Below are 26807 nucleotides of genomic sequence, written 5' to 3' on the forward strand. Positions count from 1 at the left end.
TTATCATGCTTTTTGTGAAAGTTTACAGAGCAAATTAGTTTTTCATTAAACAATTGATGCACATATTGTTTTGCGACATTGGTTGCCAACCCCACGACATGTCAACACTCTCCGCTTCTCAGCTTGGGTTCCCCATTTCAAGGCTCCTTTCTTCACATCCTAGTAAATAATAAATACGTTTGAGAGCTGACATCAACATATCTGTATAATTATTTTGCAAGAAAAGAAAGTTTCGCTATAAACTTTACACTCAACCACTACTCTGTGGTTGGAGAGTTACGATTTCCTTTTGCAGTTAATAAAAAACATGTTTGAGCTGTTTGTCGGTAGAGAGTATTTCCCAATTTTCATTTGTTAGTACAAGTGGGAAGACCAAGGAACAAAGGACTTTATATACTTTCCCCAAAGCCACAAAATAATGGTACAAAGAATTGAAATTATGTAGATATTTTAAATTAATTCATTTCCAGGTTAAATTAAAACTTCCTTACTACAGATGTGTAGTGTACATGAAGACCAAGAACAGCAAATTGATAAACCTGTTGCTTTACAGAAAGATGCAGATTTTCGGATAGAAGACTTCTTAAATAAAGTCCAGATACTTGCACATGACGTCAGACATAAGATATTCTTTTACTGTACATTTCAGAACACCTTATAGCAACAATACAGCAATTGTGACTGTAATTCAACACCTCTGTGCTAAATATCACTACCTAAGCCAAAGAACACTTAAAGGACCCTTACTGGATATTCCATAGCCACGTATTCCTTTTTTGATCCATTTCTATCCAGAATCCTAGAAATAGAACCATGTTTTTAAGGAGAAATAAACTGGCCAAGGCTTTGCTGACAGAGAATAAACTTACAGAAAACACTTGATCGGACTTCCCTAAAATCAATCACTGTTATGCATCTCATCAGTGGTTGTTTGTCTGAACTTTAAGTGTTCCAACAGTGTGCTAGTGCGCTATGTGCAAACCACCAGATTTCCTCTTGCAACTTTGTAACCAGGCACAAGGCAACAGCCTTGGGGCTATAGGGGCAGTACCTGCTTCCTGTAGAATAACTGAGAAGAAGAGCAGCAGCCGGAGCAGGAGGGCTTGGCAGCCCATGGTGGGAGAGCTTCCAGCTATTGGGAAACCCAGAGGTTCAGCTTTTATAGGCTGTCCAGCTGGCCCTCGTGGGGCAGCCAGTGCAACCTGATGCTCTTCTCAGGCTTCCACTGGCCAGCTTTCAGAACAGAGACAACTAATTTGCTTTGGCATTTTGTGTATATTTGCCAAGGGGGAAAGGGTGACTCTACCTGTTAGATGCATTTCATGGAACAGTGGGGCGTCAAAATCAGAGAGAAGGAAAGGCAAATCATGGGCTGGTGCCTAGTTAGGCATGGGGGACCCTCTAGCCCCTTCAGGGGAGAGAGGCTACCAGGAGCTCTAAATCTCACTGAAGGTATCATTTCCTTTTGAATGTGGCAGTTCCCAGTGGAAGGAATGACTGAAATTCTACTCGCCATTCAATACCCCCTCCCTCTCGTGCCTCCTTTCTTGAAGTTGCTTTTATTCCCCAACTATGTTTATTTGCCCCGTCCTCTAATTCCTTAGCATCAGCTTGGAACCTCTCCTATAATAGGCAATACATTCTGCCTTGATCCTAGTTACTACTGTTTTAGCCCTATTTTCTCCATTATCCTGTAAACTCCTTGAGGAGTTTATGACATTGCTCACTTATAAGATGCTTAGTATGATGCCTTGCACTCGGATATTTGTTGAACTGACTTGAACTTGGCAACACACATTGATGTGTAATGTCCTTCAAATTATTAAAATTATTGTTCTGCTTCCCTAACAGGTATTTGCTCTCTACTTAAATCATTGGTTTATAGTAATAAATAATCCCATAATTTCAAATAACTCTTCTCTGCTCTAAATCTTAGGATACAGCACTCTTCGCATAGAGAAAATGCCTCCTGGAGCCTATATCTAAGTCTGTTTACTTGCAGTGAGAAGGACAGAGAGGGATTATAGAATCACTGGGTTGTGAGAAGTAGGTGGCAGGAAGAGTTTTGCCACTCTGGATACTCTAATTTTACTTATATTTACGATATCAAGGTTACTCTACAAACTGGATGAATCCAATGTATTGGTCACCATGTCCAGCAGGAAGGGCTTCTGGCTTCTCTTGTGTGCAGAACACCAAAGGTTGGCCAGGTGTGCATCTGGCCATGATGACAAGAATAGGGTCATGGGTAGCTGGGGGATGAGAGATGGAACTTGGGTTCAAAAGGTCTGAGTCTTGTACCTACCTTATGATTTGGGGACGTCCACTTAGCTTCTCTAAGCCTTAGTTTCCTCATCCAAAAAAGTGTGGTAATATTATCTTCTCTACTTACTTTAGAAGGTCTTTGAGAGGATTCAATAAAATTATGAGTATATAAAAAATGTAAATTACACAAGCAAGAAGATTTTTATTTCTTAATAAAACCAAAAACCAAACCTGTTGCTATCCAGTTGATTATGACTCATATCGACCTTACAGGACAGAGTAGAACTGCCCCATAGGGTTTCCAAGGAACACCTGGTAGATTTGAACTGTCGACCTTCTGGTTAGCAGCCGAGCTCTTAACCACCGCACCTCCAGGGCTCCATATTTCTCACTAGGTTCTTTTAAGAGAGACTTTGAGCTTCTCTAAGAGTCTCAATGCCATTAAGTCATAGGATAAACTCAGTTAAATTTAGCCGAGACAGAGAAAAAATAGGCATAGAGGGAGAGAGAGTATTACATAGACAAAAATAACCACAGTTGGTATAAAATTTCACAGGCCAAAAATGAATCTCTATTCCTTTTCTTACAACTCAACCTCTCTTTTCAACCCTTATTCTGCCAGACTATAGACCCTTATTCTGCCAGACTATAGTTTTTTTTTTTTTTTATAGACTTTAGTCAAAATAAGTCTTAATAAGCTCAGCCCTCTCAAGCTTACCCTCAGGCAATCCAGGATCTTCCCTTCCCCTCCTTCTAAGTCCCTGGCAGAGTAAATAGGGTTGTGGTCTTCCATGGGGAGTACCTGGTTCCTGAACTTTGGCTTCATCCATGCTGCCATCATGAGGTGGAGGCCCAATCCTGCCCCATCCTCATACGCAATTGTCCCTCCATGTTGGTACTCACTGAGGTGTTGCATCCTTGTCTGGTCCCAGGTTGCATGGTCCTCACTGCTTTTCACTTCAGCATCCCTGGTCACAGCCATCATGTCCCTTCGGGCCCTCCAGAATGCACACATTCTCTCTCCCTTTTCTAAGTTCTGCAACCTTCTCAAGGAGGAGCCATTCCAGGGTCTACCCTGAGCCCTTTTTGTCTCTAACAAACCATGCAGTCCTCTCTCCTCTCACCTTCACACAGCAGGGCAGTGAAGAACTCCTGCCAGAGTGCTGACTCCCAAAGTTTCAGATGGCAGAGGGCCACGAGTCTCTTCTAGCTTCAGATCCCAGAGTCCTTCAAAGTACTTGGAGACTGTTGTTCTGTGGGCATCAGAAGCCCACCATCAACAACCTCCCTTTTTACTTCTGTCCCCAAAACACTTCAGAGGACCTTTAGCCCCATGGATCCTCTTCCAAATATTCCTATCTTACGTCTCTTGAACCAAAAGCCAATAACCTGATGTTTTTACTTTCTAGTTCCCCTGGAAGCTATGGAGGTATCACCTCCAATAGTCAGAGGGAGGATAGTCAATTATTCTCCAGTGAGGTTGGTGACAGATCGTAGGTTAATACCTCACAATATTGTCTCACCGTACAGTGGAATAGATGAACCTTCTACTTGGAAACAAGCCTGTTAGTGAAATCTACAGAGAGGAGGCTTCAATGCCACAAAGCCGAGGTCTGATTACAGTGCTGCTATAACAGCAATGACTGGGTATAACAGCAGTGCCACATGTGGATGGCTTTAACAAAGAGAAATTAATTTTGTCACAGTTTATTTAGTAGGTTAGAAGTCCAAATTCAGGGTGTCAGCTTCAGGGGAAGGTTTTCTCTCTCTGTTGGCTCTGGAAGAAGGTCCTTCTTGTCAATCATCCCCTGGGCTAGAAGCTTCTCCGCCCAGGAACCCCAGGTCCAAAGAACACGCTCTGCTCCCTGTGCTTTTTTCTTGGTGGTATAAGGTCCCCACTCTCTACTTGCTTCCCTTACCTTTTATCTCTTGTAAGATAGAAGATGGTGCAGGCCACACCCTAGAATTCCTTTTACATTGGACCAGGGACGTGACCTTAGTAAGGGTGTTACAATCCCACCCTAATCCTCTTTAACATAAAGTTACAGTCACAAAATGGAGGACAACCACACAATATTGGGAATCATGGTCTAACCAAGTTGATTCATATTTTGGGGGGGACACAATTCAATCCACCTCAACAAGCTTTCCTTCTTCCCAGATGGACTTTTTCGGCTCTCTGAGCCTCCGTCTCTCATAGGAATAACAACATGTATCTCACAGGTTTGTTGTAAATAATCAAGAATATGTATGAAAAGCACCCAGCAGGATGCCTGGAATGCAAATGAGAGCTGTCGTTCCTAAGTGTTGTTATTGAGAAACTTTGGCCCTCCCTACCCCACGGAGTTGATACAAAACTACTCAGAATGATATATGCAGAAGGGATGTGAGTTGAGATGTTTCGAAGTTGAATTTTACAGAAAAATAAACTGACCTGAGTCTTTGACATTCTGTCCATGAATATTAGAATTTGCGATGAGTTGGACCAGAACAAAAAGCTTCTTAGCTGTGGCACTCTGCCACACTGAATATTCACATGCCTGTGGTGAGTAATCTGGATGTTTTTTAAGACTCTGTTTTGGCTGAGCTACTGCAGAAGACAGGCAGCCTTTCCTTCAGAGACCCTCAGTAGACTCAGCTGACCTCTACCCGAAAACAGGAAGTTCAGTTGTCACATACTTCCTACGGCCACCACAGTTTGTTGCATGGTAGATGTGCCTGGTTTCTCTGGGCTTAATGAAGCTGAGAAAGCATAGACAAGCAGAGGAGGACAGGGGCCATACCCTCCGTGGCCAGCCTGGGAAGGCTCATCCGTTTCTGGAAGCAGCTCTAAAAAGGAGCAGCAACAACACTGCCACTTATCACTGTGGCAATTGGGGGGAAATTCCACCCACGCGAAGTTCTCCAGATCTCTCGGGTTTCATATTTCAACCTAAGGAGTCACAGCTCACACGTCCTTGCAATATTTGATCGCTTCATGTGAATTCCACTTATAAGAGCAAAAAATTACTAGGGCAAAAGCCTTCAAATGAGTGTTGAATGATCAAAGGCCTTGGGGTAGTCTTGGTGTTCAGAAGACAGTCAGGCAGCAGCCAACCCTCCGGGGCACTGTGAATACTGAGCCCCTACAAAGTGCTCGGTGCTGATTCAAGGACTCCTAAAATCTCTGCAATTCTTCAACCCAGCAATGAATTCTTTCCATGGAGAAAAGACCCAAGGACTGTTAGTTAATGTATTTTTATACCTCTTTCCCCACAAGCTCTGATCACATGCTCCCTTCCAGCTTCCATGCGTGGATTGCCTCTGGTAGGACAGGCTGCCTGCTAAGCACTTAACATTTTCTCACCACCTGTCTCTTGGACAACAGAGACATCAGATTCATTGGTGACTTGCCTGGGGGCCCAAGGCTAGTAAAGGGCCAATGGGAATTTGGTTTGTCTGACTGAAAAGCTGGAGCCCTCGTTTCTAATAAGTAACTGAGACAGCAGCAAGTGTCTGGGAGGTATCACAAAAACAGTGCCAGGGGGGAAACATGGTTAAACCGCAGAGCTACGCTGTCCCGGTCAGCCAGGGCCCCCTGCCTTGAAGGTCCCGGACACTCTCCCCACCGTTGTCATGGGCTCTGGCTTCTGAATGTTTGAGAAGCCTGAAAATGCACGAGGAAGGGAGGGCGTCGAGGTCCTTGCTTCAAGTGTCCTGCCCAGACCTGCCCTCTTACCCTGGGGTCCTAGCTCTAGCACGTTCAGGTTTCTCCCAGCCTGTCAAACTTGGCCAAACTGGATTCTAGACCTTTATACAAAAAAACCAAACCTGTTGCCATTGACTCTATTCTGACTAATAGTAACCTAGTAGGACAGAGTAGAACTCCTCACACGGTCGCCGAGGCTGTAATCTTTACAGGAGCAGACTGCCACATCTTCCTCCTTCTGGCGAGTTTGAGCCAACAGCTTTTGGTTAGCAGTGGAGCGCTTAACCGCTGTGCTACCAGGGCTCCTTCCCAGATCTCTAGGGCCTGGAAAGATGTGCTGATGGGCATTAATGACTGTAGAAGATGTGCTGTGGGTAGAAACGAAAACAAACAGCCCCTCTCATTGGTCTTCCTCTGCCTTTGGCTGGAGCCTGTGGTTCCGAGAAGTGGGACGCTCTAAATACCGATGGGTAGGACCACACGCTGGAGGAGAAGCTGCTCCTGGGAAGGAATTAAGAATTAACAGGAAATTCCCGCTCTCCACGTGTTTACCATGTACAGAAACAACAAGTTCTTTCACTGAAACGAACTGCAATGACCTTGCACGCCGTTGACATTTAAAGAAATTGAGACTTCCTGTTCTTTATCAGTGTTCAAAAGAAAACATCAGAGGCCTTGGTTCCCACTCCACACCGAAGTACCATTTATGCTACTAGGTTTGTGCCCAACTTGCAGAAACATCACCAGTCAGTCAGGCAGTTAGATCCCGGCAGGAGGCAGAGGCTGTGGGTGGAATTCCTGCAGGGACTGGTCAGTCTTTCGGTTCTGTGAACTGCTGATGCTGACTGCGCGCTCCCTGCGCCCCCACACCCACCCCGTGCTAAGTGTTTTAAAAGCACATCCCTTAGCCCTCACAGCCCTCTAGGAGGTGGGTGCTATTGATCACTGTTACATCACACGTGTGGGAGTCCGCAAAGCTGCCTTCACAGGTTGTTGCAAGGTTGTCACTGTCTCCCCGGTGCTTAAAAAAAAAAACCCCAACTGCCGACAAGTAGATTTAGGCTCATGGCTACCTCCTGTTTCGGAGTAGAATTGCACTCCATACGGTTTTCAACCACTGTGACCTTTAGGAAGTAGATCGCCAGGCCTTTCTCCCAAACCACCCCTGGGTGGATTCAAACTGCAGGCCTTCACAGCTAGTAGCCAAACACTTAATATCTGTGCCACCCAGGGCATCCAGGCACTCCCCTGGTGCCTGGAGAAAACAAAACAAAGCAAAATCAACCCAAACTCATGCCGTCGAGTCAGCTCCAACTCATAGTGACTGCATGTGTTTCGGAGTAGAACTGTGCTCCATGGGGTTTTCAATGGCTGTAATTTTAAAGAAGAGCCCCAGTCCTTTCTTCTGTGGAGGTGCTGGGTAGACTCAAACCACCATCCTTCTGGTTGGTAGCTGAGCACAAAGCGTTTGCACAAAAAAAAAAAAATCAGTAGGGCTCAATAAAGATTTATTTAAAAATAAATGAATTCATGGAAGTTCACGCAACTGGGTAGAGGTGCGAACAAGATTTTAATCTGGGGATCCTGACTCCAGAGTGCCGACATGAGGAAGACTTTGGTTACATCAGCAAGAGTGGCAGCCCACAGCTGGGAAAAATACTCACCCCGCCCTGACAAGGTGGTGATCAGAGGTGACCTGTTGGTGCATCCTGGAGAACACACCTTCAAACTGAAATAATTGGGACTGAGTTTATTCTACCATTATTTATTCATGCTTGCATTGTCTCCTTCCAGAAACAACCAAAGGCTGTTATAAAAATGCCCACAATCCAAAAAAATAAAATGAAAAAGAAAAAGAGGCTGAAATGAAATGAAAAGAAGGCCAAGAAAAGAAAATTGGAGCCCAGAATAGATGTAGGAAGTGGAAACATTGATTAAAAGAATAACTTAAATTTGAAAGGAGCATTTGCTCCATGTATAAAGTGGTCTGATAGTGCAGTGGTTAAGAGCTATGACTACTAACCAAGAGGCTGGCAGTTTTAATCCACCAGCTGCTCCTTGGAAACCCTATGGGGCAGTTCTACTCTGTTCTATAGGGTCACTATGAGTTGGAATCGACTCAACGGCAATGGGTTTTTGGTTATGGGTCAGAATCGACATGACAGCAGTGGGATTTTTTTGTTGTTGTTTTATAAAGTAAAATAACAGTCACATAACCCCTTACATTTGCTTGGTATTTTTTACTGTTCCAGGTGCTTCGCACTCCTGACTTCATTTTGATTCTCTTCAAAGTTCTGTAAGCAGAACAGATAGTCTTATCTCCACTACAGGGAAACTGAGGCAGGGAGACATTGACTCTTATGCTCAAGGCCACCTGGTGAGAGAATGAGGCTGTAGGATAAGAACTAGGTGGAGTAGATCTCATATCCTCCGCCTCTGTCTCCTGCTTTTAGAAAGCCACAGGAGACCTACATCTCTGGAGGATAAAAAGCAGGTGAGCACTCTCTCTAAGGTATATTAGAACTTTATTATAGTACTTAGAGTTAGCTTCAACTTCAGGTCTGTAACTTTGGTTTAGATGGTGTTCTTGTGCACAGGTGGTCCCGTTCTCCGATGACAATGCAAACCAGCACCTGGAGCATCCCAGCCACTTATTACTCACCCTGGCACCAAATGAGGCTGCCTGGCCTGTGTGGTACAAACAGTTTGCACTTATCCGCTAACTGAAAGGTTGGCAATCTGGACCCACCCAATGGCACTGTGGAAGAAAGAACTGGCAAACTGCTTCCATAAAGATTTCAGTTAAGAAAACCCTACAGGGCTCAGTTCTACTCTGTAACGTGTGGGGTCACATGAGTCGGAATCGGCTTGACAGCAACTAGTTTGTTTTGGTTTGATTCGGCCTGTGAAGCAGAGTTAGCCCTGCTTCCCAGCCCAACAATATAATGAGGTTCTACTGTATCTATTCATTTTCTAAAATGAGAATTGAAAAGTGTAACTCTCTAGTGATGAAAGATAACCTGGATATGACTGTATTTCCTTTCATTTGACTCTTCCATAAATCAGTAAACAGGCTGATAGTATGAGCACTAAATGTGGTCTGACTAGAAATCCTAAACTTTTGCTATTTGGTAAGTCATCAAAATCAAATAGGCTTGTCTCCTAGCTAGCACAGAGACGGTGCTTCTACGACAGTGTAGGCAAGGCACAGCTGAAGCAAGCTAACCTAAAAAACACTTCAGTTGGTTCTCCTGAGAAACTTTTTTTCCAAATAAATACCAATCTTAGGTGACAATTCTGATAAATTTCACAACGATAGCCCTATTCCTACAGGAGAAATGACCTTACAAGACACAAATTAAAATGACAATAAACACATTACAGGATTGGCTGCATCCTTTATTCTACTTAATTGTAATCATGTTTACAATTCAAAGTAGAATAAACTGGATTCCTTTTGGTTTTCTTTCTGTTGTTGCTTTTTTTTAAAATCATTTTTTGAACAACAACAACAAAATTCTGTCCTTAAACAAGAAAAAGCTAATGTATAAGGTTATAAGTCATGGAGCATTATCGGTGAGCTATTACATTCATGGGTTTCCTCAAGGACACGCCCACTCTGACTCACTCTGGCTTGCGCTCTGCTGGGGGTGGATACATCTTGTTGTCCTTTTTCTTGTCCATTTTTTCTGATCTGCACTGTACCACTGGAACCCGGCACTCACTGTTCAAGGAGTCCCCAGGTAGTGCAAACAGTTCACACACTTGGCTGTTAACTAAAGGTTGGAGGTTCAAGTCCACCCAGAGGCATCTCAGAAGAAACACCTGGCAACTGAGTTCTGTAAAATCAGCTGTTAAAAACCCTCTAGAGCACAGTTCTACTCCGACACACATGGGGTCACCGTGAGTTGGAATCGACTCGACGGCTACTGGAATTAAAAATGTTACCAACAAATTCCCACTTAAACAATTAATGGACTCTTGGACAAATAGAGGTAAAGCATTGTACGACCCTAGCAAGAGCTCAGCACGCCATTTTGAGAGTCTCAGCCCTGACCATTCAGGTCTCCTCCAAGACTCAGTTGAAAAGATCATGAAAGTGTACTTTCCTTGGGGATAAATCCTAGATAAGATCTTCTGTAACTCCCTCCCTCTTGCCCCACAGAATTGCAGTATCATTAGGAGATGCCTTGGCTACCTGGTTTTGAAATAAGATGGTTTCATGTTTGCACACCTTAACTCATGCCATCTCTTTAAAACCAAAAAAAACCAAACCCAGTGCTGTCAAGTCGATTCCGACTCATAGCGACCCTATAGGACAGAGTAGAACTGCCCCGTAGAGTTTCCAAGGAGCGCCTGGCGGAGTCAAAAGGCCGACCCTTGGGTTAGCAGCTGTAGCCCTTAACCACTCCGCCGCCAGGGTTTCCACCATCTCTTTAGGCATGCTCAACTGGATTCAGCTTCCTCAAAAGAACACAGCTCCTTCCCTGACTCCTTCCCTGGGTGAGTCCCAAGTGGGGCAAGGGGTCTATGGGGGAAGTTGAGGGAAATGAGCTCTTTGTACCTTAAGATTCAAAGCAAAGTCCAAGCCTTTAAAAATGACCCTCAAGCTCCACCTCAATTTGTGCACAAGGCCAGGGCCTTCCACAGACATGTGCAAATTCTGGGAAAGCAAGCTGAGTTGCTTTCAGACAGAGAATACATCACATTTCCAGGCAGGGAGAGATAGTTAGGGGGCCATCCTGCATTTTATAAAACCTCTGAGAGACACTACCCCAAGAAAATGGTGATACTTGGAAAAGTTCCCCCCCAAACTGTTGCTGATTCAGGATTAAAGAGACTTGCCAGCAGGGCTGGTATGTAACCACTGCAGTCTTTCCTACAGGTACTAGTTTTCCGTATTTGTGGGTAATGAACCGCCAAATGCTCCCTAAATACCACTTGGAGACCCTGTAGCCCAGCCTCTTCATGGCCCCCATGTGTCCCTAGCATAAACAGTAAACACAGCATTAAATCTCGCTAGGGCCTTGTGCTATGCCCTGTACCAGAGCTCCAATATCTGGGATATCACCCTGCCCATCACAGCAAGTTGGAAACCCTGGTGGCATAGTGGTTAAGTGCTATGGCAGCTAACCAAAAGGTCAGCAGTTCAAATCCACCAGGCACTCCTTGGAAACTTTATGGTGCAGTTCTACTCTGTCCTGTAGGGTTGCTATGAGTCGGAATTGACTTGATTTCAGGCAGTGGGTTTGGTTTTTTTTTTTTAATCACAGCAAGTTACTAAGACTGTTAATCTGGTCTGTTTTGGAAGCACATTTAAATGAGTTAATGCGTGTACAGCTCATAGAAGTGCGCCTAAAACCAAACAAACGAACAGACTTGTTACCATTGAGTCGATTCCAACTCATAGCGACCCTATAGGACAGAGTAGAACTGCCCCATAGAGTTTCCAAGGAGCGCCTGGTGGATTTGAATTGCTGACCTTTTGGTTAGCAGCCATAGCACTTAACCACTGTGCCTACTCCTAATAAATGTTCAGTGAATATTAGTTATTATCATTATTATTGATTTTGGTGGCGCTCCTTAGTTCAGACCAAGCCTGTATTTAGGGATGGTGACAATAGAACTGTTAAACCCTTGCCTCTCAATGCTTTCCTGTGAGAATTTCCGGACCGTCACGTGAAATTTGAATCTCCTTATCAGGCAGATTGGCAATGTTCAGTCACCACAGCATTTCCTGGGGATTACATTTAGATTTTTTTTTTCCTCATTTTAAATAGTGTGACCTTGGGCAAATCACTGAAACTTTCCCTCAGTACACTGGCTTCTTTGTCTGCAAACTGGAAAGCAGGCCTCCTGAGGGAGAGTGAGTAGGGGTGGATGGGATGGACCCAGGCCCCAGCAGAGGGTTCTTTTGAGAGGGCAGCTCGGGCTCCCGTGCAGGCTCTGCCACCAGGTGCCGGGACCCGCCCCTCACACAATAACCAAAAGGCTGGCAGTTCAAATCCACTAGCTGCTCCTTGGAAACCCTATGGAGCAGTTCTACTCTGTCCCATAGGGTTGCTTTGAGTCGGAAATGACTTGACAACAACGGGTTTGGTTTGGGTTTTAACCTTCAGACTGACTTCTATCCCCCCTTTCTCCGTTTGATTTGATAAACAAGTTCTATATCACTTTATGGTATTGGTGCTTTAAGTTACACCCAGAAATCAAGAATTAAAAGACTGTTTGGAGTTGGAAACACTCGGAAGTATTTGCAGAATCAGATCTAGCCAAACTTGCAGAATGAACATCCCTCTTTTTGTGAATAGCAAAATATCCCATCATTGTTGGGTGCCGCCAAGGCAATTCCAACTCCTAGTGACCCCACGTGACATAATAGAACTGCTCCACAGGGTTTTGTAGGCTGTAATCTTTATGGAAGCAGATCACCAGATCTTTCCTCCCGAGGAGTTGCTGGGTGGGTTAAAACTGCTGACCTTTGGGTTAGCAGCCAGCCACTTAACTACTGTGCCACCAGGGCTCCTTATAAAATGCCCCCTACCAAAAACCTAGGCATTAGTGAGCTCAAATGGACTGGTATTGGCCATTTTGAATCAGACAATCATATAGTCTACTATGCTGGGAATGACAACTTGAACAGGAATGGTGTTGCATTCAACGTCAAAAAGAACATTTCAAGATCTATCCGTAAGTACGATGTTGTCAGTGATAGGCTATCCATACTTACGCCTACAAGGAAGACCAGTTAATACAACTATTATTCAAAAATATACACCAACCACTAAGGCCAAAGATGAAGAGATTGAAGATTTTTATCAGCTTCTGCAGTCTGAAATTGATCAGACATGAAATCAGGATGTGTTGATAATTACTTGTGAATGGAATGTGATAGAAACAAAGAAGAGGGATCAGTAGTTGGAAAATATGGCCTTAGTGATAAGAACAATGCAGGAGAGCAAACGATAGAATTTTGAAAGACCAATGGCCTCTTCATTGCAAATCCCTTTTTTCACCAACATAAACAGCAACTATACATGTGGACCTCGCCAGATGGAACACACGGAAATCAAATTGACTACATCTGTGGAAAGAGAACATAGAAAAGCTCAATATCATCAGTCAGAATAAGGATAGTGGTTGACTGTTGAACAGACCATCAATTGCTCATATAAAAGTCCATGAGAGCCAAAATACAACCTTCAGTATATCCTACCTGAATTTAGAGACCATCTCAAGAATAGATTTGATGCTTTGCACACTAATGACCGAAGACCAGACTAGTTGTGGAATGTTATCAAGTACATCATACATGAAGAAAGCAAGAGGTCATTGAAAAGACAGGAAAGAAAGAAAAGACCAAGATGGATGTCAGAGAAGACTCTGAAACTTTCTCAAGAATGTCTAGCAGCTAAAGCAAAAGGAAGAAATGATGAAGCGAAAGGACCGAACAGAAGATTTCAAAGGGTGGCTGGAGAAGACAAAGTAAAGTATTATAGTGACATGTGCAAAGAGCTGGAGACAGAAAACCAATAGGGAAGAACATACTCGGCATTTCTCGAGCTGAAGGAAAGATTTAAGCCTCAAGTTGCAATAGTGAAGGATTCTATGGAGAAAATATTAAACGACGGAGGAAGCATCAAAAGAAGATGGAAGGAATACAGAGTCTCTATACCAAAAAAAATTGGTCGACGTTCAACCATTTCAAAAGGTGGCATATGATCAGGAACCGATGGTGCTGAAGGAAGAAGTCCAAGCTGCACTGAGGGCATTGGCAAAAAACGAGGCTCCAGGAATTGACGGAAAATCAATTGAGATGCTTCAACAAACGGATGCAGCGCTTGAAGTGCTCACTCGTCTATGCCAAGAAATATGGAAGAGGGATCAGTAGTTGGAAAATATGGCCTTAGTGATAAGCTCCCTGGCCAACCGACTGGAAGAGATCCATATTTACGCCTATTCCCAAGAAAGGTGATCCAACCGAATGTGAACGTTATCAAACAATATCATTAATATCACATGCAAAATTTTGCTGAAGATTATTCAAAAGTGGCTTTAGCAGTATATTGACAGGGAACTGCCAGAAATTCAGGCCGGATTCAGAAGAGGATGTGGAACCAGGGATATCATCGCTGATGTCAGATGGATCCTGGCTGAAAGCAGAGAATACCAGAAGGATGTTTACCTATGTTTTATTGACTACCAAAGGCATTCGACTGTGTGGATCATAACAAACCATGGGTAACGTTGCAAAGAATGGGAATTCCAGAATGCTTAATTGTGCTCGTGAGGAACCTGTACATAGATCAAGAGGCAGTTGTTCGGACAGAACAAGGGGATACCGAGTGGTTTAAAGTCAGGAAAAGTGTGCATCATGGTTGTATCCTTTCACCATACCTATTCAATCTGTATGCTGAGCAAATAACCCCAGAAACTGGACTATATGAAGAAGAACAGAGCATCAGGATTGGAGGAAGACTCATTAGCAACCTGTGTTATGCAGATGACACAACCTTGCTTGCTGAAAGTGAAGAGGACTTGAAGCACTTACTAATGACGATCAAAGACCACAGCCTTCAGTATGGATTACACTTCAATATAAAGAAAACAAAAATTCTCACAACTGGACCAATGAGCAACATCATGATAAACGGAGAAAAGATTGAAGTTGTCAAGGATTTCACTTTACTTGATCGACAACCAACTGCCATAGAGGCAGCAGTTAAGAAATCAAAAGACGCATTGCATTAGGCAAATCTGCTGCAAAGGACCTCTGTAAAGTGTTGAAGAGCAAAGATATCACCTTGAAGACTAAGGTGCACCTGAACCAAGCAACGCTATTTTCAATCACATCATAAGCATGTGAAAGCTGGACAATGAATGAGGAAGACCGAAGAAGAATTGACGCCTTTGAATTGTGGTGTTGGCGAAGAATATTGAATATACCATGGACTGCCAAAAGAATGAACAAATCTATCTTGAAAGAAGTACAACCAGAATGCTCCTTAGAAGCCAGGATGGTGAGGCCGTGTCTTACATACTTTGGACATGTTGTCAGGAGGGATCAGTCCCTGGAGGAGGACATCATGCTTGGTACAGTACAGGGTCAGTGGAAAAGAGGAAGATCCTTAAGGAGACGGATTGACATAGTGGCTGCAACAATGGGCTCAAGCATAAAAATGATTGTAACGATGGCTCAGGATTGAGCAGTGTTTCGTTCTGTTGTGCACAGGGTTGCTATGAGTCGGAACCGACTCGACAGCACCTAACAACAAAAACAACAAACCAAAAAAAACAAACCCTTTGCCGTTGAGTTGATTCCGACTCATAGCAACCATATAGGACAAAGTAGAACTGCCCCAGAGGGTTTCCAAGGAGTGGCTGGTGGATTTGAAATGCCGACCTTTTGGATAGCAGCCAAGCTCTTAACCGCTGTGCCACCAGGGCTCCAAAATGTCCCCTGTTGTTGTCCCCTAGCGTGTCCCCTAGGGGCCATGATTTTAAGCGCAGTGACTGGAATGGTTTGCTATGCACGTGAGAACCTGAACAAAAAGTTGAACATTAAATGTTTAAAGTCTAACTAAAAAAGTGAGAGTCAGGTAAAGTTCTCTGTTTATTTTCCCATGCATAAAAAAGAAAAAAAAAAAAAAACTTGTATTGCTTTAATTTGCCTGTAACTAATGTCCTTAAGGAGCCCTGTTGGTGCAGTGGTTAAGAGCTTGCCTGCTAACCGTCATATACGGTTGCTATGAGTCGATAGCAACTTCATGACAACAGGTTTGGTTTAATGTCCTTAAAACTATAACTAACTTTTTAATATTAGGGAAAGAATTTGCTAAACTTCACAAAACAAAGAACATTTCTGTAAACTGTGAAAGTTTGGAGAACACTGCCTATGAAGAGCAAACGTTCTTTTATGCTTCCTTATCTTTTAAAAAAATGTTGCACAACCCACCCCCTGCCCCAGTAATTGCTACCTAAGGTTATAGTACAGATAAGTATGTAATTCTTGGAGACGCATGTAAAAAAAAAACCAAACCTGTTGCTGTCAAGTCAATTCCGATTCTTAGCAACCTTATAGGACAGAGTAGAACTGCCCCATAGGGTTTCCAAGGAGTGCCTGGTGGATTTGAACTGCCAACCTTTTAGTTAGCAAATGTAGCTCTTAATCACTATGCCACCAGGGCCTCCACATGTAAAAAGTAAACCACAAATACTAACTTCCTTAAGGAGAGGAATGTCCTGATATATCAAAGATATATTTCTTTTATTTATTTATTTTTCATGCTTAATTATCGTATTAGTTCCCTAGTTTTGGGATGTCTTAAAGTCATAGTATATATTTCCAGGTGTAGTTATTTTTCAATTGTTGTGTGCTGTCAAGTCTCCTGACCCATAGAAACCCTATAGGACAGAGTAGAACTGCCCCCTTGTATTCCCTTGGATGTAATCTGTATGGACATCATGCTTGGTAAAGTAAAGGGGTCAGTGAAAAAGAGAAACCCTCAATGAGATGGACTGACACAGTGGCTGCAACAATGAGCTCAAACGTAACAACGACTATGAGGATGGCGTAGGACTGGGCAGTGTGTTTTGTTCTGCTGTGCATCGGGTTGCTACGAATCAGAGCCAACTTGACGGCACCTAACAACAAAAACAACCTGCAGGGGAGCAGATTGCCAGGTCTCTTTTCCCATAGAACCACCGATGGGTCTGAAACCCTGACCTTCCAGTTAGCAGCCAAGTGCTTAACCATTGTGCAACCAAGGCATTCTCTAAATTATGTCTCCTCCTCCCCTAAGAAAACCTCATTTGTACACAATGAATTGCAGCAAGAGGCCATATACCTAAATGATTCCTGGGGAAAGGCAAGGAAGACCTGATAGAAAGTTGGTGCTAAGGTATGTTTAATGAACGTATAAAGAGGGGAAATCCACAGGAAAATTCTTTAAAGGAAGTACCCTCATTCGACCTGAAAGAACTGTGACCCAAACTTTACATGACTTGGAATGACATGAAAATAATAAATAGAGAGAAGCAAGTTCATTTCAGTTTCTCGGGTCTTTCTGATGTCTTATTGTCAAGTTTCCAGTGGAAGTGAAAAGAAAGGAAGAAAACACAAACTATAGAATGAGAAAAACTACAACCTAAACTACAGTCTAAATAACACTTAACCCTGATATATGTTGGTTTCTAATTCCCAATTATTACAATGAAGACAGAGAATGGTTTGCATTTTTGAGAAGTCAAATAAACCAAAAAGCCCTCAACCAGTTGCTGTCCTGTTGTTTACAACTCATAGCAACCCCGTGTGTGTCAAAGGGTTTTCAGTGGTTGATTTTTTGGAAGTAGATTGCCAGGCCTTTTTGGAAGTAGATTTCCAGGCCAATCTTTCAGTTAGCAGCTGAGCACTTAGCCATTTGCACCAACCAGGGACTCCAATGTTAAATAGTCCATCTGAAATGGCTGTACTCAATAGTTCATCAACATTGTTTGCCTAAGTGGCAATTACACATCTTTGCACAAGAAAAAAATGTTCCTGCCTCCTTGGAAATTCTGCTCTAATAAGAGAGAGAAAATAAAAAAGTAAATAAATAAATGACAAAACAAAACTAGAGAATAGTAAGTGCTATGAAGTATGTATATTGAAATCAATATATAAGAAGACTAATATCATGAGCAAATTCAGATTAGTCTAGGAATTTAAGGTCAGTTTAACATTTGAAAATCAGTCCAGGTCATTCACCGTATTAACAGAGTATAGGAGAAAAAGCGTTTGGTCACTTCAATATATGCAAAAGAGTTGTCAAAATTCAATACCTATCCAGCATAAAGGGAACTTCAACTTAATAAAGGCAAAACACTAAATGCTTTTTCCCTAAGATCAGGAACAAGACAAGTACACCTGCTCTCACCACTTCTAATCAACAGTTTAATGTAGGTCCTAGCCACTGCGATAAGGTAAGAAAACTAAAAAGGAAAGAAAAAATTAGAACTATATTTTTAGATGACATCATCCTATAAGTAGGAAATCCTATGAAATCTACAAAAAAGCTCCTAGAATTAGTAGTTTTAGCAAGTTGCAAGAAATAAGAGAAAATTCAAAAAAGGAATTGAATATGTATATACTTGAATAAACAATTAGACAATAAAACACAATTACCTTTTACAATAGCATAAAGAGCCATAAAATACTTGAGTAAATTTAATAAAACACGTACAAGAACTGTACATTGAGAACCATAAAATATTGCTGAGAGAAACTAAAGATCTAAATAAATAGACATACCATGCAAAACATGCAAAAACAAACACTTAATGGGTAATTCACCCCATAGGGTGCTTCTGTGGATAAAACACACACACACACACAAAATAAAAACTTTGCCCACACACCAGTCAGTGCCAGTCTCATCCTATCACTACATCCCAAACTACAAGCACATCTGTCAAATATTCTGGGTCTTTGCCTCTGTATTTGGTGACTCCACATTGCTCTGGGGACCCAGATCTGCCACGAGATCACATGACCTTGAGTTACTCCTCTTTACCTTTTCTCTATAACCCTCCATAGGTAGACTAAGCCACCTGGCAAGCCATCTTCCTGGTGAGCTAGATGGGCTGTACGTCCCAGAGATGACTAATTCCTTTTCTTTAATGTTTCCTTTTTGGGAGTTTACTTCTCAGATGCAGCATGTAGCAATCCAGATGGGGACAGAGCTGAATTCATTGGGCATGGGACACAATGAGACAAGAACGAAGTCTGACTTCTTCAGGATGGGACCCTGCTAAGTCCATCTCTTCCCAGATCCTCCTATCATGGCAGGGAGGTTAATGCCACAACCCTACAATCTTGACCCAGTATGGCCACATGAAGGAAGGTCTTCTATTTTATTTGAGTCCAGACTTCTCCAGGACTGACAATCAGGAAAGAGTGTCCCAAATACAGGAAGACTACCCATCCCCCTCATCTCCTGCCTCCTCTGGTTGTGGTGGGACAAGCAGAATCACTGCCGCGTTTGCCTGTCGCCATCTTGATGCTAGGCTAATACAGGAAGTTGTTATTTAAAGATAAGGGAAACCACAGTTAACACCCTCCCTCCGTAATCTGATGGAGTCAGATTGTTAAATCATTTCTGCTTTGGTATTAATCTATGGAAAGTTAAGAGGATCTCCAGCTTAATTCTCCAGGGGAAGCCATTAAGCCACATGTGCTCAGGCATTATCCCAGCCACAGGCTCAGGTGGACACTTCCCACTTCATGGGAAGAGGGCAGGTTTCATGAGCGTGGACCTAGTGCTGCCTCCAGTGGTAACCAAGGGAAAACCCAACTAACTCCATGGCTGCTGTTGTTGTTGTTAGGTGCTGTCATGTCGTTTCGGTTCCAACTAATAGTGACCCTGTGCACAACAGAATGAAACACTGCCTGGTCCTGAGCCATCCTTACAATCGTTGTTATCCTTGAGCTCATTGTTGCAGCCACTGTGCCAATCCACCTTGTTGAGGGTCTTCCTCTTTTCTGCTGACCCTGTACTCTGCCAAGCATGATGTCCTTCTCCAGGGACTGATCCCTCCTGGCAACATGTCCAAAGTATGTAAGACTCGGCCTCACCATCCTGGCTTCTAAGGAGCATTCTGATTGTACTTCTTCTAAGACAGATTTGTTCACTCTTTTGGCAGTCCATGGTATATTCAATATTCTTCGCCAACACCACAATTCAAAGGCGTCAATTCTTCTTCAGTCTTCCTTATTCATTGTCCAGCTTTCACATGCATATGATGCGATTGAAAATACCATGGCTTGGGTTAGGTGCACCTTAGTCTTCAAGGTGACATCTTTGCTCTTCAACACTTTAAAGAGGTCCTTTGCAGCAGATTTACCCAATGCAATGAGTCTTTTGATTTCTTGGCTGTTGCTTCCATGGCTGTTGATTGTGGATCCAAGTAAAATGAAATCCTTGACAACTTCAATCTTTTCTCTGTTTATCATGATGTTGCTCATTGGTCCAGTTGTGAGGATTTTTGTTTTCTTTATGTTGAAGTGCAATCCATACTGAAGGCTGTGGTCTTTGATCATCATTAGTAAGTGCTTCAAGTCCTCTTCACTTTCAGCAAGCAAGGTTGTGTCATCTGCATAACACAGGTTGCTAATGAGTCTTCCTCCAATCCTGATGCCCCGTTCTTCTTCATATAGTCCAGCTTCTGGGATTATTTGCTCAGCATACAGATTGAGTAGGTATGGTGAAAGAATATAACCCTGACACACACCTTTCCTGACTTTAAACCAACCAGTATCCCCTTGTTCTGTCTGAACAACTCCAAGGCAGAAGGCCAAAAAAACAAAACCAGTTGTGTGGAGCGGATTCAGACTCATGGTGACCCCATGTGTTGCAGAGTAGAACTAGATTCTATAGGATTTTCAAGGCTGTGAGATTTCGGAAGCAAATCGTCAGGCCTTTCATCTGGGGTGCTTCTGGGTGGGTTTGAACTGCAAACCTTTTAGCTAGTAGTTGAGTGCTTAATCATTTACACCACCCAAGGACCCTGATTTAAAGCCTGAAAAAGATCCTTTTAAAATGAGAAAATTCAAAGGCAAATCTATAGAGACAGAAAGTAGATTAGTGGTTGTCGGCTGTGCTCAGTGAGGCATCTTTTGGGGGTGATGGAAATGTTCCAAAACTGAATTGTGGAGATGGCTGCACAAATTTACTAAATTATTGAATTTTGCACTTGAAACAGGTGCATTTTAGGTATGTTAAGTATACTCCCAATAAAGTTTTTTTTTTTTAATTTTGCATTTATCTCTTTACTTTAAATCCTTGCACAAGTCTCACTCTTCTGAAGGAAAAAGCTCCACTCTTCAGTGTGACCTGGCAGGCCCTCGCAGTCTGTGCCTGCCCCCTTTTCTGTCTCCTCCCTCTGTGTCCCCTCCCGTGCTCGCCCTGCAAACTGAATTCCTCTCAGCTCCCTGGAAACACCGACTCTTTCTGGCTCCCTCCCCTGTTTTGCAGTGCTATTCCCTGTGTGGAGAACCCATCCCACTCTGCCATCTAGATTTATCTTAATGGGTGAGTGCCATTGCCACTTTTTCTCAGTAGAGCGATACAATCAAACGCCCATTCCCTAAGGTTGGCAGGGGATAGAATCGCCAGGAGGGGTTAGCACAGATCACGTGGACCTCATCCAACCCTGCTTTCCTGAGATTCGCCTTTCCCTTGGGGGTCTCTCACAAGGGCTGCTGATCCCAAGGTGCTAGCCTTGGAGAAGCCCCTCCCTCTCCCCACAGCCCCTCCCTCTCCCCACAGCCCAAATATAACTGTGTGGCCAAGACCAGTGTGAAATAGTCATAGCTCAGGGTAACCATCAGGGAAGTAGACACAATCAGCCGGGAGCATGAAACCAGAAGAGTCAGCTTATCTGTAGCTGTGGCCCATCCCAGCCCACTCCATGTGGCAGGGAAGTTGCCAGGGACACAAGCCAAGATGGCAGGATGTTTCAAGAACCAGGTGCAGCATAGTAAGACCTGGACGGTAGTCATAGTTCCTTTTTCTGTTAGTTCAAAGCCCTTCCTCCATGTTCTCTTGCCTTGACTGAGAACAGGCCTCATCCCTGAAATGTCCCTCATGCCTGCTGGGAGATCCTCACCTCCTACGCAAAGTACTGTGGCCTCACCTGATCCAACCAGCCACCAGAGCATAAATCAGCCCTAGAGATGCATGCTGGCAGGAGCCGAGGGTTATTTTGCCCCACTCCCAGTCCCCTCCCGTTACTTATGGCCGGCGGAGGTAAATCTTGCTATTCAGGCCTGGTTCATGGGCTCAAGCATAAACAAAGATTGTGAGGATGGCGCAGGACTGGGCAGTGTTTCATTCTGTTGTACATAGGGTCACTATGAGTCAGAACCAACTCAATGGCACCTAACAACAACAACAGGCCTGATTCACTTTGTGGTGCTGCTATTTTAGCTAAGGAAAGGCTTTTTGTTGTTGTTGTTGTTTGTTTGTTTGTTCCATTCCACAAATATGCATTTATTATCTTCTATATGGTCCTGGTGGTGCAGTGGTTAAGCTCTTGGCTGCTAACACAAAGGTCCATGGTTTGAACCCACTAGCCACTCCACAGGAGAAAGATGTGGCAGTCTGTTTCTGTAAAGATTACAGCCTTGGAATCCCTATGGGGCAGTTCTACTCTGTCCCATAGGGTCACTATGAGTCAGAATTGACTTGATGGCAACGGGTTATGTGCCAGATATCACGCTGAGGTCTGGGAAAACCAAAAACTAAACCCATTGTTGTTGTCTACAGAGTAGAACTGTCCCATAGGGTTTCTGAGGAGCAGCTGGTCTCAATCTGCCAACCTTTTGGTTAGCAGCTGAGCTCTTAACGCCACCAGGGCTCCACAAATAGCAATAAACAATATAAACAAATTTCCTAGCCTATTGGGGCTTACATTCCAATGGGAAAAGCAAGACAACAATAAACATGGTAACTACAGATTCTGTAAGGCAGTGGTTCTCACCTTGGCTTTCAGGTTACAATCATCCAAACACCCTGATACCCAGGACTCTCCCCAAACATATTCCATGAGAATCTCCTGGGGCAGGACCCAGGCATCAGCACTTTATGAAGCTCCCTGAGTGAGTCCAATGCAGCCCACATTGAGAACCACTGTTAGAGGTACTTGAAGGAAATATGGGGGTTGATGAATGACTGGGGATGGGACCACGTTATAAACCATGGTCAAGGCAGGCCTCTCTGAGGAGGTGATTTTGTTTTTGATGCTTCTTTTTCTTGCCCTTCAACCTAACACCACATAAGCATTGCTGGAAGTCAGTCATATTTTTCATCCTCATTAAGCCTGATGTTTTTCTCAGCTAAAGCTGAAATTCTTTTATGGCAGGCATTGTTATTAAGCAGGTTGAGTGGTATGGTTGGAGCATGAGGCGCTAAGATTGGAGAGGGAGGCAAATATGAGAGAGAGACTTTAGCAGGCTGAGTCTTCATCCCACAAGGCCTGAACAGCCCTCTTAGGATTTAAAGTGGCAGTGACATGACGAGATCATTGGTTAGCCACAGTGTGCCCATCCTCCTTTGTGTGTCTACAGTCAACTGAGGTCAGTTAAGTGGCTCTCCTTCTGGAGTATGATGGTGTGTGCCCATTTTATCCCAGGAGATCATTTGATGCCTTAAACTCAAACCTCACAATAGCCCCTAGCCAGACCAGTTATGATGCAAGAAATGTTTGTGACTGTCCCTTGGGTTCCCCTTAAATTGTCTTAGAAACGAACTCCAGACATAAACATCTCCCATCCTAGCCTATTGGGAGAACATGATCAAAGAATGGAGGAGAAAGACTGTCAGAAGACTGGGAGACCAAAGGCCCAAGAAAGGAAGACTCCAGAGGGGAAGTCGAATAAGAGGAAAGAAAAGTCAGTCAGAATACTCAGTACAAGTCATTCTTTCCAGGATAAAAGCCCTCTGTTTTGCCAAGAGGATCTATGCCCAGCTTCACAGTTGGGGTGAGTGTAACCTGTGCTTCTGGTTCTTTCCTTTCCATCCGTATCAGAAAGAAGCCATGTAGAGGAGGCTGCCCTGTGACTACAGAAGCCCCTGCCATGGTGGCCTCAATATGGCTAATGTAGAATTACCCTTTGTCATGGATTGAATTATGTCCCCCCAAAAATGTGTATATAAATTTGGTTGGGCCATAAGTCCCAGGATTATGTGATTTTCCTGTATGTTGTAAATCCTGCCTCTATGATGTTAATGAGGGAGGATGGGTCAGTCCACGATATTGGATTGTATCTTGAGGCAATCTCTTGAGATATAACAGAAAAAAATAAGCAGAGAGACAGGGGGACCTCATACCACCAAGAAAGCAGTGCCGGGAGCAGAGTGTGTCCTTTGGACCCAGGGTCCCTGTTCGGAGATACTCCTAGACCAGGGGAAGATAGAGGACAAGGACCTTCCTCCAGAGCCAGCAGAGACAGAAAGCCTTCCCCTGGAGCTGAAGCCCTGAATTTGGGCTTCTAGCCTACTAGACTGTGAGAAAATGAATATCTCTTTGTTAAAACCATCCACTTATGGTATTTCTGTTACAGCAGCACTAGATGACTAAGACACCCTTTGTGAGGCTTCTCACTACAAGTGGGAAAACTAGGAAGATCCTTTCTGATATACCTGCCTCTATGCCTTCCAGGATGTGGACCAAACTGTACGAATCAGACCCACGCATTGCCCTTGGGAAATACTCCCCCTTGGAAAAAGAGATATTAGTAAGTGCCCTGAGGTTTTCTTGTAGGAAGGCCCCACTGACTACAGGAAATTTCGCTAGGGGGAGACAGAGGTTCAAAACCCACCGTCAGCAGAGAAGTGTCCCAAACAGTGGAACCACAAACTTACTGATTGGTTTCCACACTTGCACAGGAGACTGTCTTATTTAAAAGTCCCAATTAGGAACATGCTATAAATGATAACGAATGATGAAAGCTACCTTTTTTTTTTTTTTTTTTTTGATCTCTTACCATGCGCTGGTTGCTTTCATATATGTTGTCTTGTTCAGGTCTCATGATGACCCTACAAAGTCAAGAAAATTCTTTTGTATCCATTGTAGGTAAGAAGTAGAGTTAGAATTTGAACCCAGGATTGCCTGACCCCAAAGATCTGCCCTCTTTCCCACTATATGGGGGACCTCACACACTCAGCAACGGAGGTAGAACTGGCCTGTGGGTGCACCCTGGCTCTGTCCCACTGGGGACCTTAACAATCCCCTTCTCATTGTCAGCGTCTAGGTGGTGTTCACACAGTAGCAGCAAGAAGGTTTTTGGCTTATAAGCAAGAGGAAGAACGGAAGATGCTCAAGGAACTGCAGCTGCTGTCCTCAGACTACAAACAGGCAATGGAATATAAAAAACAAAATTCATCTCTTTGTCCTACTTGTGGACCCTTGGAAAAAATATGGACAGCAAAGGTGACTGTGCCCCCAGAAGAGTTTGAAATGCCACAACGAGAAAGGGCCAACATTAGCAAGCACATAGAAAGGATGCAGATTGCTCGAGCCCTGAGAAACAAGCAACTTTTACCCTACATTGAAAGGTTTAGGAACTCTTCATGTTTGTCAGGAGTGGGCCTGGACCCAACAGCAAAAGACAAGGCCAGAGAAGAAGGCGATAACTTTGACATAAATAATCGTGAGACTGCCAAACAGGAGGAGAAGAAAGAGACAGAGAGCAAACCCACAAATAGACAAGAAATAAAAATGAATGTGATTTTCAAGTCAGAAGAACCAAAAAAACGTTTGACACGTAATGTGAATGAACGGAGACCATTCCTCCCCACAAAAAAACTGCAACGGTGCATCACTGGCCCAACAAACCGATGCCTGTTCCATGTTTCTGAATTCCCTGGAGATCTGATGTTAATGAATCAGGATTTTGTATCTCGGGGAGTCCATCCCGGTGATGTGATGAAGGCCTGCCCACTGAGAAGATAGAGCATCTGGGACGAGTACATGCGCAAAACTATTTCTCACCATTATTAAAGTTTATTTACTCCCCAGCGTAACCAAGTGTCCTGGTTCTTACTACTCCTGTCGGCTCTACCCAGGCTCCTTCTCACCCCCTCTTCTTTTAGGATCTCGGCTTCCTCCCCTGGACTGCTGGGAGTCCTCAAGGTAAGACCTAATTGTTGAGCCTTTCTGGTTTCAGGCAACTCTTTGTTCTCAGCTCCCACCCTCACCAATAGCCCAGTCCTTCCCAGAATGTCAGGCCCCTCCTCCTGTCTCGTTCCCATTGGAGCCTAGATTAGTTATCTGTTGCTGTGAAACAAATCACCCCAAAACTTCATGGCTTAAAACAACAATGATTAATCTAGCTTACAATTCTGGGTTAGCAATTTAGGCTGGGCTCAGTGGGGTAGTTCTTCTGGTCTCAGCTGAGCTCCCCCATGTATCTTCAGTCACCTGCAGGTCAGTTAAGTAGCTCTCCTTCTGGAGGTTGACTATCACCTGGATTGATGGGGGTGACTGGGCCACATGCTTCCAGGAGGCTAGCCCGGGCTTATTCACATGGCCATTCCAGGGTCCAAGAGGGTAAGTGGAAGTTTGCAAAGCTTCTTGAGGCCAAGGCTTGAAACTGGTACACCATCACTTCTGCAGCATTCAGTTGGCTAAAGCAAGTCACAAGGCCAGGTCTGATGCAAGGGCGAGGAAATGGATCTCATCAATTGATGGGAGGAGTTACAAAGTCATATTGTGAAGGGCATGGGCATAGAGAGAAAGAAACAGCTGCAGTCATTATTGTAATCAATCTACTACAGAGACCCTGGACTTGGACGAGCCTGTAGGCCAGATGGAGAAAAGAACACTACCGAAGGAGGAGGCTGCCCAGGCCTAAATGTAAAAGTACAGTTCCCTGCTCTGCACTTCCTCTCTAGGCATACAGCTTCTACCTGGAAAGGCAGAGCAGCCCATTCCCAGCTCTAGGTCTACGTTCCCCTCCTCTTCAATGTAGCCAGAGCATCCACGCTCCTCCCCATCCAGTCAATTGCAGCCATAGGGCAGGCACAGTTGGAACATGCACACTTCCTTTGGGCATGTCAGAAGGAGGTGCCCAAGGTCTCTGAGGTCAGTAATTGCTACTCCCTTTTTTTATACCCTGTTTATGCCCCAAGGTAGCAGACCTAGGAAACAATAACCAGGGCAGCAAGACCTTACCAAGACTTGTGATCTAGTTTCTTACAGATGTTTGGTTGTTAAAGGGGAGGATAGCTTAGAGCAGGGCTGGCCCTTCCAGATATGCTTGAAAAGCAAAAATGGGTTCTCATAGGAGGAAAGAACTTAAAGCTAGAAGCTGTCT

At 43.8% G+C, this 26807-nt stretch overlaps 2 protein-coding genes across 2 annotated transcripts in view; one reads left to right on the forward strand and one right to left on the reverse strand.

Moving 5' to 3' along the window:
- DMBT1 (deleted in malignant brain tumors 1) overlaps positions 1-26807 on the reverse strand; it is a 233323-nt gene that overhangs the window by 106454 nt on the left and 100062 nt on the right. The window contains exon 14 of the mRNA XM_064269899.1: positions 5984-5992. Within this exon, the coding sequence (XP_064125969.1) occupies positions 5984-5992 (9 nt within the window). The remainder of the gene's footprint in view (positions 1-5983; positions 5993-26807) is intronic.
- On the forward strand, positions 23293-25475 carry C16H10orf120 (chromosome 16 C10orf120 homolog). The gene is made up of 3 exons (XM_003419660.3): positions 23293-23471; positions 24152-24227; positions 24737-25475. The coding sequence occupies exons 1-3, from the start codon at positions 23293-23295 to the stop codon at positions 25442-25444; spliced, it is 963 nt and encodes a 320-aa protein (XP_003419708.1). The 3' UTR covers positions 25445-25475.

Source organism: Loxodonta africana, chromosome 16, assembly GCF_030014295.1.
Source record: "Loxodonta africana isolate mLoxAfr1 chromosome 16, mLoxAfr1.hap2, whole genome shotgun sequence".
NCBI classification, from domain to species: Eukaryota; Metazoa; Chordata; class Mammalia; order Proboscidea; family Elephantidae; genus Loxodonta; species Loxodonta africana.

Bases quoted from the DNA above. Each gene is read 5' to 3' on its own strand.
- C16H10orf120 (XM_003419660.3), top strand. From the start codon at position 23,293: ATGGAGGAGAAAGACTGTCAGAAGACTGGGAGACCAAAGGCCCAAGAA. The intron at 23,472-24,151 runs GTGAGTGTAACC...TATGCCTTCCAG, and splicing joins TGCCCAGCTTCACAGTTGGG to GATGTGGACCAAACTGTACG. The intron at 24,228-24,736 runs GTAAGTGCCCTG...TCTCATTGTCAG, and splicing joins CCTTGGAAAAAGAGATATTA to CGTCTAGGTGGTGTTCACAC.